The 12550-nt window shown below is 32.7% G+C and overlaps 1 protein-coding gene across 2 annotated transcripts in view; it reads right to left on the bottom strand.

Annotated features, from left to right (window-relative positions):
• The window catches only part of Itfg1 (integrin alpha FG-GAP repeat containing 1), a 254097-nt gene that overhangs the window by 48754 nt on the left and 192793 nt on the right, over positions 1 to 12550 (bottom strand). For both annotated transcript variants that reach the window (XM_046435181.2, XM_046435182.2), the window contains exon 14: positions 5150 to 5228. In XM_046435181.2, the coding sequence (XP_046291137.1) occupies positions 5150 to 5228 (79 nt within the window). The remainder of the gene's footprint in view (positions 1 to 5149; positions 5229 to 12550) is intronic.

A 12550-nucleotide genomic window follows, 5' to 3' on the forward strand; every position in this document is an offset into this window, starting at 1 on the left:
AAGTAGGCCTCTATCTTCTATCCTGTATAAAAATCAACTCAAAATGGATCAAAGTCCTAAAACTTTGAAACTACTAGATGAAAACATAGGGGAAACAGTCCAGGCTACTGGTACAGGCACCTGAATAGAATTCCAATAGTTCAGGAACAAAAACAATTGAGAAGGGGGACTGCATAAAATTAAAAAGCTTCTGTACAACAATCAACAGAGTGAATTGGGAACCTGTAGAATGGGAGAAAAATCTGCCGACTATTCATCTGACTGAGGATTAATGGCCAGAACTTATAAAAAACTCCGTACATTTAACAAAAATGGACAATTAATCTAATAAAAATTGGCAAATGATTTGAACACATACTTCTTTTGAAGAAGTATAAATGGTCAATGAGTATATGAAAAAATGCTTAATATCTTTAGCTAACAGGGAAATGCAAATCAAAACTTCACTGATATTGTATCTCACCCCAGTTGGAATAGCTTAGAAAACAAAAGAAAACAAAATAATAAATGGTGGCTACAATGTGGAGGAAAAGGAACCTTATACACTATTTGTGGAAATGTAAATTGGTACATCCACTATGGAAAATACTATGAAGGTTGCTAAAAAACTAAAAACAAAACTACCATATGATCCAGTTATTCCACTCCTGAGTATAATATCCAAAGGAAATGATGCCAACATTCAAAAGAGATATCCACATATCTATGTTTATTTCAACAGTATTCATAATAGCTAAGAAAAGGAATCAGCTCAGATCAAGTTAACAGATAAATGTATAACAAGGACTTAGAATCTCTACCTTTATTTTGTATTCATCTTCAGGTCCCTCCTTAGCTCTGCACTTATGTGCATGTTAATCATTTAAAAAGTTCATCTAAAAACTGGTGATACAATGTTTATTAGCCCTAAATTTACTAACCTATCTCATCCCACTCAAGACTGAGGCAACATTTGTAGCATCCTGTTTTAGATCCCTGGGGTGGCATATAGAAATTTTTAGTCCTACTCCTTCCAGGAACATCAGAATGAAGGGTACCTCACCCTATGATAGGACTATCTCCTAAGCAGGAACAGTCATTTCTCAGGAACTGAAATGCTCCTTTCCAGGATCACAGATCTGATAGATAAATATCTTAAATAGAAAGTATCCTGAGATACCACCCCAAGCCAGATCTGAAATGTTCATCAACTAGTCCACAATTTGACAAAGACTACTTAATTATGCCTACCTCTCACCCCTGCCCAATTCTTGCTCCATTTAAACTGACAGGGCTGAAATGCTGCATCTCACCTTGCCTTCCCATGGTCATAATGATTAAAGTTCTGTTCCTACTTTTATCATTACTTTTTCTTTTGGTTTTTGTGATGAGTGGCTGGACCTGGTTATTTGGGATCCCTAGAGGTAGGCATCTGGCCTAGGACTCTGATAAAAAGTAGATAAAGAAAATATAGTCTGTACATAGACATGAATTACTATTAAAAAATAATTTCATTTGGAGAAAAATTGATGGAACTGGAGAAAGTTATGTTAAGTGAAATAGGTGAGATACAGACAAATATCAGGTTTACTCTCATGTGTAGAACCAAAAGCAAAGTAACACAAAACAAAACAAAACACAAAACACTACCTGAATGTATAAAAGACTTAGGTGAAGGGAGGGTGAACACAATCAAGGAAGGATATATATATATATATATGTAAATGTCAGAGTGAAAACCATTCATTTGTACAATTAGTTTATGTTAATAATTATAATCAAAACAAGTATCAAAAGTTTTAGGTACTGAAAAATGTAATGAATAATTATTGATTAAAGTGTAGAAATCAGAATGGTTATAATTAAAATTATATAAAGACAATATCCATGTGTTACAACCAATAATTTTCCTTAATAATCTGTTTATCAGCCATATTCATTTTATCATATTTTAAACCAAATTTTTCTTTGCTTTTCAGACATGATGAGTCTGCAGTACATTTTAATTGCTCTAAAATATGAGGTATGTGTGATACTCTAATGTATAATAAGAAATATATTGGGCTGGGGATATAGCACAGTGGTAGAAGGTTTGTCTTCCATGCTTGAGCCCCTGAATTCCATTCCTTAGACCATAAAAATAAAAGAAAAGTAAATGAATATTTTATTTTCCAGGTACATGACTCCTTGGAATCTCTGAAATGGTATCTTTTTTGTATGGTAATAATATGGCTAGAAGCTCCTTGAGAATCTCAGGATAGGGGCTGGTTGCAAGGGTAACTAACTATCCATGTAAGAATAGGTTAGAAACTTTCAGCCTCTACTTCCTTTCTAGGAAAAGAAGAGGGCTGAAGGTTGAGTTGATCACCAGTGGCTAATGATTTAATCAATTATGCCTAACCTAGGAAGCTTCCATAAAACCCAAGAGGAAAAGGTTGGAAAGTTTCCAGACTGGTGAACATATCAATGTTTTGGTAAAGTGGCACACCCCAAGCTCTTGTCCTATGTATTTGTTCTTCTGGCTATCTGTATCGTTTATAAGAAACCAGTAAATGTAAATGTTTTTTTCAGTTCTTTGAGCCATTTTAGGAACTGATTGAACCTAAGGATACAGCTATGGGACATATCAATTTAAAGAAGTACTGGATACCTGGACAGCACTGCATCTGGTGTCTAAAGTATAGGGCATTCTTGTGATAGTGACAGAAATTAGTAGAATTATAAGACACTTGATACTGGAGAATCAGTTGGTGTGGGAAAAACACACATATCTGGTTACAGATGTATTCTTTGTTGAGTGAGTGTGAACAAGAGAAAAAACAGTTGTCTTTTTTTCTTTTAATCATAGTATGTGACTGCTTAATACTACTTTTAGAATAGACCAACCAAGAGAACACAGAAGGTAGGGGTTACTTGGGTTTCTTTCCCGGCTATGTGAACAAATAATTAACTCAAAAGAAAAAGTAAGTAATTTAAGAGGGAGAGAAAAATTCTTGGTCTCAAAATATTATTATTCATAAATGACTAATAACCCACTGGCCCACCAAATTTTGCCAATATGATCCAACCTACTAAGTTCTTGGCAAAATATTAGTTAGGGAATTTAGGTCCCTGTTGCAGATTTTTGGCTAACTTATTAGCAGTGCACAAAGTCCTACATTCAAACTTAGAGTTGTTTAGCTTCTAAAATGTTCATAATAAATGTAGTTTTATGTTTTTTTTTTCCCATAGGAACTTTGGTTTATTTGCAAAATTAATGAGTCTTCTGTAATGTAACTCTCCAACAACATTTGGCCTTTCAGGCTTTGCTAGAAAGTAAAAACCACAGAATAGTGTATAAAAATGATAAGATCTACGTATAAGCAAAAAGAAAATTAGGCCAGGCCTATGCTGAGTAATATTATGTAATTATCTCTCTCTGGTTTTCAAACTTTTAAAACTATAGTCTACAATAAAAACCACATTTTATGTCATCACCAAGTATGAACAGACATACATATTCCTAAAATTAAAAAATATCATAAAATAATACTTTTCTGTGATATACTTTCATATTTCCTAGGGTTCTCTTTTATTTTGTTAAATAAAAATTTCTATTAGCCACTAAATTAATTTCATGATTGACTAATGGGTAGTGACCCTCAGTTGCTCTATGAGAAAGCCAGGAGTACAGTTTCTAAAATACATAAATGTAGTCATCCCTACATCCCTACAGAGAATTATCTACTGATAATGCAGGATGGAATGTGGGGAGGGTTATAGCTTCACCACAGAATATAAACATGTTTAACATTAAAATTTGGGGCAGGGTTTCATGATTATATTGCCTAAATCAATTAAATTCTCACTTTCCAGTTTAGAAAATATATTTATGCCTGAAACACAGCATATGCTTGTAATATTTTTAAAAACTTTTCATAATATTAAAATGTAACATATGCTCAGTATAGTAAAATAAAATGTAATCACCCGGTTGGTGCATTTTTTGAAATGTGGATGGATTTAAATTGTTAGTTTTAACATAGAAGTTTCACTGATAATTCACTGGGGAGCTAAGTTTTTGGTTTTAGGTATGTTGGGTTTGCCTGAATTTACTGGGTTTGTGAAATGAAATGAATAGCTTCATTTTATTTTTCTGTATTCTGGAACATTTTACATAGTAGTGAAATAGAAGATAAAACTAGCTGATCCTAGAGCCTTTTTTTTGTACAAAGTATAGTATGTACATAAATTAAAAATAATTTGTTCAAGTCATCTTATATCCTTAATTATTTTCATTTTTTGACAGACAGTGGTATATTAAAGTATTTGACTATAACTGACAATCTTTCCTGGAATTTTTAAAGTAGTTTTTGTTTTATGAATGTTTCTATGCTGAAACTGCAATTGTGAGTTTTAACTGTGTATAATTAGCTAAAAAGTACACTCATTATTATGTATGACTATCAAATAACACGAGAATGGTCATATTATGAGCTTTTTTTTTTTAAATCCAAAAAAAGTAGGAACATAGCAGGTCTGCTTATATTTCTTCATGGGTAAGACTTGGAGACACTAAGAAGTGTATTAGTGTGTTAGGATCCCTTTTCTTATTTAGATAATATAAATGATTACCATGTATTTATTGTATTTTGGATCTAATCTTATGTCAAATGTACTTTCTTTGCTTAGTCTTTTCCTTTTTTGACTTAATTGTATTTCCCTTTATTATTTATCTGAATGTATAACTAGATTTTTTCTTCATACTCACAACTCAAAAAAACCTCTCAATATTTTCCAGCTTTTATTTCACATATTAAAATCTAGCATTAATTTAGATTATAGTATTAATTGGATTCTAATTTTTACTTCTTCTAAAATGAGCTTAATTTAAATAATTTACCATTTTACTCTTTAAAATAAGTCTAATTTCTTCAAATTTCTCTCTTAGTTCAACTGAAAAAAATAATAAGAAAGGACTTGGGTCTATCACAATGGTGATAAATGAAGAATTAAATGTTAATATTTTGCCTTGAGAATCTTTTTATAATTTAGTGGTATAAGCCTAAAGACTAAGTCTAATAAAAAAAAATATTAGGGGGTATGAAACCAATTTTTGTCATCAGTTTACCTTGCCAATATATTGAATGAAGGTGCTTCTATACATTATGGACATTATATCTGGCCTTACCTGAGCCATTTTTCAGATACCCATTTGCATCTACAGCTGTATACATGATATATGGTCCAGGCTGATTCACTCCAAAAGGCTGCAATAAGAAAAGAAATAGTTTTGAAATGTAAGTGAGTGATTTGAAATTTCATGCAAATCTATCGTGAACACAGTAAAAAATTCTTACATGTAATTCTTATATGGATAAGAGTTACTTAGCACTTCTATAATACTTCAAAATAAAACTTGGTTAGTAGAAAATTCTTAACTTTGTAAATGACTTGATAGTTACATTTATATAGTTCAAACTGAGTATTTACAATATTTAATATTGTTTTTCTTTATAAGGACAAATATTTTAAGCAAAATTTTATTCACTACTTTCGATTTTACCTAGAATAGAACTACAACAGTTTTGGGATGGATGTAGCTCAGTGGTTGAGTGCTTGCTTTGCATGCATGAGATCCTGGGTTCAACCCTTAGCACTACAAAAAAACTAAAACAAAAAAACCCCCAAATCAATAGTTTTATTATATAATATTTCTGTTGAATATAGCATTGCTTTATTTCCTACAGTGATGGGTAATGTATACATTCTCTAACTAAAATATCAAAGTAAATAAAATTCATCTATAATAATTACAGTTGATGAAAAAGTTTATCTTCAACTTGTATATTGCTTCTTATACTAGAATTATTTTTCAAACTTTGAATGAAAGATGATATATTTATTTTCTTTACAAATTAAACAGGACATAAAGAAACTAATGGCTGCAATGGATTTTCCTATAGAGATGACAAAAAGTTTAAGAAATGCTTTAAACTCTTGAATATTGTCACAAAAATGAAATTGTATTTATCTTTCCAATAAAGTAGGGGAAAGTTAATAACATTTAGATAGTCTATTGATGCTCTGAAAATGATTTTCCTCCAGGATAGGCAAGAAATAATTAATTTCATCAATACCACAATTGCCTGATTGATATTTTTAAGAACCTTAGACTTTCATGTGCTTCCAAAGGCCATGAGAAACTAGAGTGCTATAAGAATGGAATAATTACTCATCAGAATTTATTTATTTATTTAGTTAAGTTGAATAAAATATGTGAATAATATCACACAAATAAAGCATATACTTTGTATTAAGTACTGTTTCATGAAAGAGTTAATGAGATTCCATATACGTATATATTCTTATTTTGTAGACAGGAAAGGAAAAGCATTATCTTTTAATATCCAGTTTTGAAGCCAACCACAGATAGTTTTTTGTTTTTTAAGTATAGCAGAGATTGAATGCAGGGGTGTTTTATCACCAAACTACCTTCCCAGCCTTTTATTTTGAGACAACTTCTTAATAAGTCTCTGAGGGCCCCGCTAAGTTGCTGAGACTGGCCTTGAATTTGAAATCCTCCTGTCCCAGCTTCTTGAGTTACTGGGATTACAGGGTCAAATTACCATATCATTTAACCACAGATAGGTGAACAAAAGTTAAGGTAAGAAATTATCTTCTTCATGCAATTTTTCTTTTTCTTTATAGTTTTACATATGCAAATTCATTATGTGCTTTGAAAAGTACATTATTTTGAGACTCATTCATAATTAAGCATATAGCTGTAGTACATTTCTGGTGCTTTAGGATATTCCATCATATAACATGTTTTTCTTATTGTTGACAGTTTCCCATTGCTTTTGCAGTAATAAACATAGCATTCTTATATATGAATTGGTATTACCTCTATATTCCTATCAGCAGCATATAAGAGATATTACTGGTTTATGTACTTAACATTGTGAATGCAGTACATACTTCTTAAAATAAATTTTTCTTTGTATGTGTTTCTTTGGCATAGGGTATGACCTTTCATACTTTAAATCTGTCTTATTCCCGGGAGATCTGGAGATACTTATGAGGTCACACTGTCCACTGTGATAATGACTTCAAATTTAATTTGTTATAGTGTAGTGTAGACACTGGAACAGCTATCTTGGGTTATAAGAATTCTCAGTGAATATTTCCAATTATATTCTTGAATATTTGTACTAATTCACCTGGCATATTTCATATTACTATACGTAGTATCTTATTTTTACAGGTTATGTGGGCATTTTTCTCTTTCCCACCCATATTCAATTAAAAAATTAGGTCAGCACGTCTCTGAATTAGAGAGCAAAAGTTCACCACATCATGAGCTAATCATTCTGATATTGAAAGACAATTTCCAGAAATCCAGGTTCAATTCCTCTACACAGTGTTTCTAAAAGTATAGCATAAAAGCTCCTAGGGCTCCCGACACACTCAGAGCAGATCACATTAGGTAAAATCACATTTCTATTTTAATAGTAAATTTAAATAGTACTTCACTTTTGCTGAGGCTGGCTTTGAACTTTGTATTTTACACTGTGTCAACAACTATACTAATGACACAAAAGCAAAGGTGGTTAATTAGCAGTAGCACCAAAAATGGGTATTTAGACTTGGTTATTAGTCAATGCTTTTCTGAAAATGGAGAAATAGAGTCTGAAAGTATTTGTTGATCATAAAAAAATTTGAGCTTCCAAGTGAAAACTAGAATCTAGAAAATTGCTACTGTAATCTGACATCTTCCCAATATTTAAAAGCTTTTCTGATGTAATTAATGGTGGTGTTAATTCAAAATATTATACTATGAAATGTGTCAACATCAGAATGATCTGTGTAACTCAGTATTCCAAAATTTTCCAAATGAACAATGCATAATATTACAAAACCATGCATATGTAAAACCATTTGTAGTTGAAGTTGAACCAATAGTTTTTTTTTTTTTTTTGGTACAAGGATTGAACTCTGGGGCACTTGACCACTGAGCCACATTTCCAGCCCTATTTTGTATTTTATTGAGAGACAAGGTGTCAGTGAGTTGCTTAGTACTTCGCTTTTGCTGAGGCTGGCTTTGAATTTGCTATTCCCTTGCTTCAGCCTCCCCAGCTCCTGGGATTGCCAGGTATGGGCCGCAGCACTAGGCAAACCAATAGATTTTAATAAGCCAAGTTAGGTCTATCACTTCTGAAGTGGTATAGTAAGGACCTCCAAAACTCTGCTTCTTCATAAAAGCAATGAGAACTTTGGCAAAACATTGTCAAAATCACCTTTTCAAAACTTCGAAGAATCTAAGCAGCAGTTATTCAAGAAAAACAGCTGAATCTTGTGAATAGTGACCTTTGGTGTATATTAATTTGCCCGACTTCCATTACCCTTATGTTAACTCTAATGAAATATTAAAAACCTACAGCTTTGGGGGGCTAGGTTTGTGGCTCAGTGGTAGAGCACTTGCCTAGCTTATTGAGGCACTGGGTTCGATTTTCAGCACCACATATAAATAAATGAATAAAATAAAGGTCCATCAATGTCTACAATATTAAAAAAAAGAAAAATCTATAGCTTTGCAACTAAGGTAGCTATGAAAATGAATAGCCTTATAGTTACTGGAGGGGGCAGAATAAGGTTCAGAACTCCTAAAAGCCCCATTTCCACAGAATTCATTATTTGACTTATCCAGAAGCTCCCTGGAAATCTCCATTCTCAGGATTTGTCTCTGTTTAGGAGACTGAGAATTTGCTTGTATGAACAGCCCTATCACTGGAATGCTTGTTTAAAATAATCATCATCAGAGGTTTACGACTACAGCTATCTGAGGCAGTGATATCAACTGGGGTTAATGAGACGCTGACAAAACCTTAAAAGGAAAGATAGAAAGAAGATGTCAGTAGGGGGATTTGAGAAGCTTTCATATATTTCTGGGAAATCAGAAGGTCACATACATGAATAGTATTATGTTCATGCCCCTAAAGCCCTGAGAAGGTTCTCATGTATCATTTAAGGCACTATCTGATCATCCAAGATGACCATTAAGCTGAGGGGGGAAACTTTAGTAGCCACATGCATAAGGAGTAGAGGCTTTATAGAATTTATCCAGGTGAATCATATGACAACAAGCAATAAAAAAAACTCAGGGTAGGTAGGGAATATCTGATATCCAGAGTTGATACATATTTTAAAATTCACATTTTCAACAATAACAAGAAAGTATGGCTCATATACTGGGGACGGGGGATAGTCAATAGAAACTGCCCCCAAGGAAGCTTAGGTGGCTGATTTACCAAAGATTTTAAATCAGCTCTAATAAATATATCCAAAGAACTAAAGGATATCATGATGAAAGAACTTACGGAAATCATAGAAAACAGTGTCTCACCAAAAAAGAATATGAATAAAGAGGCAGAAATCACAAAACAGAACCAAAACTAATTTCTGGAGTACAATGACTGAAATGAAAAATTCAGTACATTGGCCCAGTAGATTTAAATTGGCAGAAAAAATAATTGAAGATATGTCAATTCAGAAAATGAAGAGAGCTACAGAGACCTATGGGGTACCATTAAGAATATTAACTATAATAGGAGTTCTAGAAAGAGAGTAGAGAAGGGGAGAAACAATATATGAAGCAATAATGGCCGAGACTGCCCAAATTTAATGTTAACATTCACATGTAAAAATCCCAGTGACTACCCGGTAGGATGAACCATAGAGATAATACAGCATAATATATTACAGACAAATACTAACAATCATATCATAGTAAAAAAAAAAAATTTTTTTTTTTTTTTTTTTTTTTGTGGTCATGGGGCAAGTGCTAGGCAAGTGCTCTACCACCTCAGCCCTCATAGTGAAATTTGGAAATGAAATAGAGAATCTTGAAAGCAGTAAGGGAGGAGAATTCATTCATTATGTACAAGGGATCCTCAATAAGATTAATGGATGAGGGGCTGGGGCTGTGGCTCAGCGGTAGAGCATTCGCCTAGCATGTGCGAGGCCCTGGGTTCCATCCTCAGCACCACATAAAAATAAATAAAGGTATGGCATCCAACTACAACTAAAAAATAAATATTAAAAAAAAAAAGATTAATGGATGATTTCTCATTATAAACCCATGAGGCCAGAAGGTAGCAGAATGATACATTTGAAGTATGAAAGAAAATGACTATTAATCAAAAAGTCTAAAATATAGTACAACTGTCCATCAGAAATGAAAAGGAAATTAACACATTGCCAGATAAAAACAGAGAAGATTTTATTGGTACACTTAACTTACAGGAATACTGAAGGGACTTCTAGCTGAATGAACTAAAAGGACCCTAGAAAGTAAATTGAATCTACACATAAAGCAATAATATAAAGTTCCTGGGCTCAAAATGTTTGAAGATGTTACTTGTATGACAATAAAAGCAGAAAAAAGGGGGTAGTAAAAATGTATAATGGAATACAGTTTTTGTAGACAAGTGAAATATGAACCACACTGTTTCAGAGATAAAATGTTAATTGTAATTCTGAGCAATTACTAAGAAAATAACTTAAAAAATATAGAGATAACCTAGAGAATATTCTAAAATAAAGCAGTACGAATGCAGTAGAGGAATGAGAAAATTCAAGACAAAAGAAAACAAACAGAAAAAAGATATACATAAATACTGCCTTATCAATAGATACAATAAATGTAAGTGAATTAAATGCCCTTAACAAAAGATAGATTAATTACAGAATAATTAATAACAGTATGATCCAATTATATACTTTTTATAAAAAGACACTTTGTAAATTCAAAGATTATACTGTATGAAACCCATTGAAAAATACACCATGTAAACAGAAAACAATGAGAACTGGAGTGGCTAAAATATAGATTTTAATATACAAATTTTACTAGAGACAAAAAAGGACATGAAAAAAGGGTCAGTCCATCAAGAAGATATAACAATTTTAAGCACACATACACTTATCAATAGAGTCCCAAAATATATGAAGAACTGAAGGGAGAAATAGATAATTCAATAATAATTGGAGACTTTATTGCTCACTTTCAAAAAGGATTAAACAATTTTCTCCAGGAAAGGCCAAATACCAGAACTTAAAACAAGCTATAATAAATGTTAAAAGTATTGAAATTATACAAAGGATGATGATCTCTTTGTTATTTGGAAAATATATTTTTCATAATATACAGGCTATATTAACACAATATGTTATTATTATTATTTTTTTTGGGGGGGGGAGCAGGCACTGGGGATTGAACACTTGACCACTGAGCCATATCCCCAGCCTGTATTTTATTTAGAGACAGAGTCTCACTGAGTTGCTTAGCGCCTTGCTTTTGTGAAGGCTGGCTTTGAACTTGTGATCCTTCTGTCTTAGCCTCCTGAACTGCTGGGATTACAGGCATATGCATACCTGGTTTATTATTATTTTTTGTACTGGGTAGAACTCAGGGGCATTTTCCACTGAGTTATAGCACTAGTGTCCTCCCTGTTTTATAAATTTTGAGATGGAGTTATCTTGATAAGTTGCCCAGGCTGGCCTTGAACTTGAGATCCTCCTGCCTATGAGTGTGAAGAGAGAACCTACAGAATGGGAGAAAATCTTTGCTAGTTACTTTTCTGAAAGAGGATTAACATCAGAATATATAAAGAACTCAAAAAAACTTTACAGAAAAACCCAAATAACTCAATTAATAAATGGGCAAATGGATTAAAAGGAACTTCTCAAAGAAATACCAATGGGCAACAAACATGAAAAAATGTTCAGCATTACTAGCAATTAGGGAAATGCAAATTAAAACTACCCTGAGATTTTATCTCACACTAGTCAGAATGGCAGTCATCAAGAATACAAATAATAAATGCTGGAGAGGATGTGGAAAAAAAGAACACTTGTACTCTGTTGGTGGGACTATAAATTAGTTCAATCACTATGCAAATCAGTATGGAGGTTCCTCAAAAGACTAGGCTACACCCAACTAACTATACTACTACTTGGTACTTATCCTGAAGAATTAAACTCATCATACTATAGAAGTACATGCATATCCATGTTCATAGAAGCACAATTCACAATAGCCAAACTATGGAACCAGCCTAGGTATCCATCAATGGATGAATGGATAAATACAAGGTGGTACCTATACACAATGGAGTTTTATTCAGCCATTAAGAAAAATGAAATTATGTCATTTGTGGGAAAATGGATGGAACTAGATTATCACATTAAGCAAAATATCAAACTCAGAAGGTCAAGGGTTATAATGTTTTCTCTTACATGCAGAAGCTAGAGAGGAAAAAAGGAAAGAAATGTGGAGCTAATCTCATGAAAATCAAAGGGAGATCAGCAGAAGAAAGGGCTGAAGTGGTGGGAGATGGAGAGGGAGGGGGAAAGTACTGGGGAGTGATATTGGCCAAATTATATTGGTACATATTTGTACGTATACACAATATAACAATAAATCCCATCAAAATATAATGCACCAATAAAAAATGTGGAGGAACAACAACAACAAAAAAAAAGAGCGAGGGATATAGCTCAGTGGCAAACCATCTTTGAGTTTAGTCTA

The sequence above is a fragment of the Marmota monax genome, unplaced genomic scaffold, assembly GCF_021218885.2.
Source record: "Marmota monax isolate L192 unplaced genomic scaffold, Marmota_monax_Labrador192_F-V1.1 WCK01_AAM20220418_F8-fsc00024, whole genome shotgun sequence".
NCBI classification, from domain to species: Eukaryota; Metazoa; Chordata; class Mammalia; order Rodentia; family Sciuridae; genus Marmota; species Marmota monax.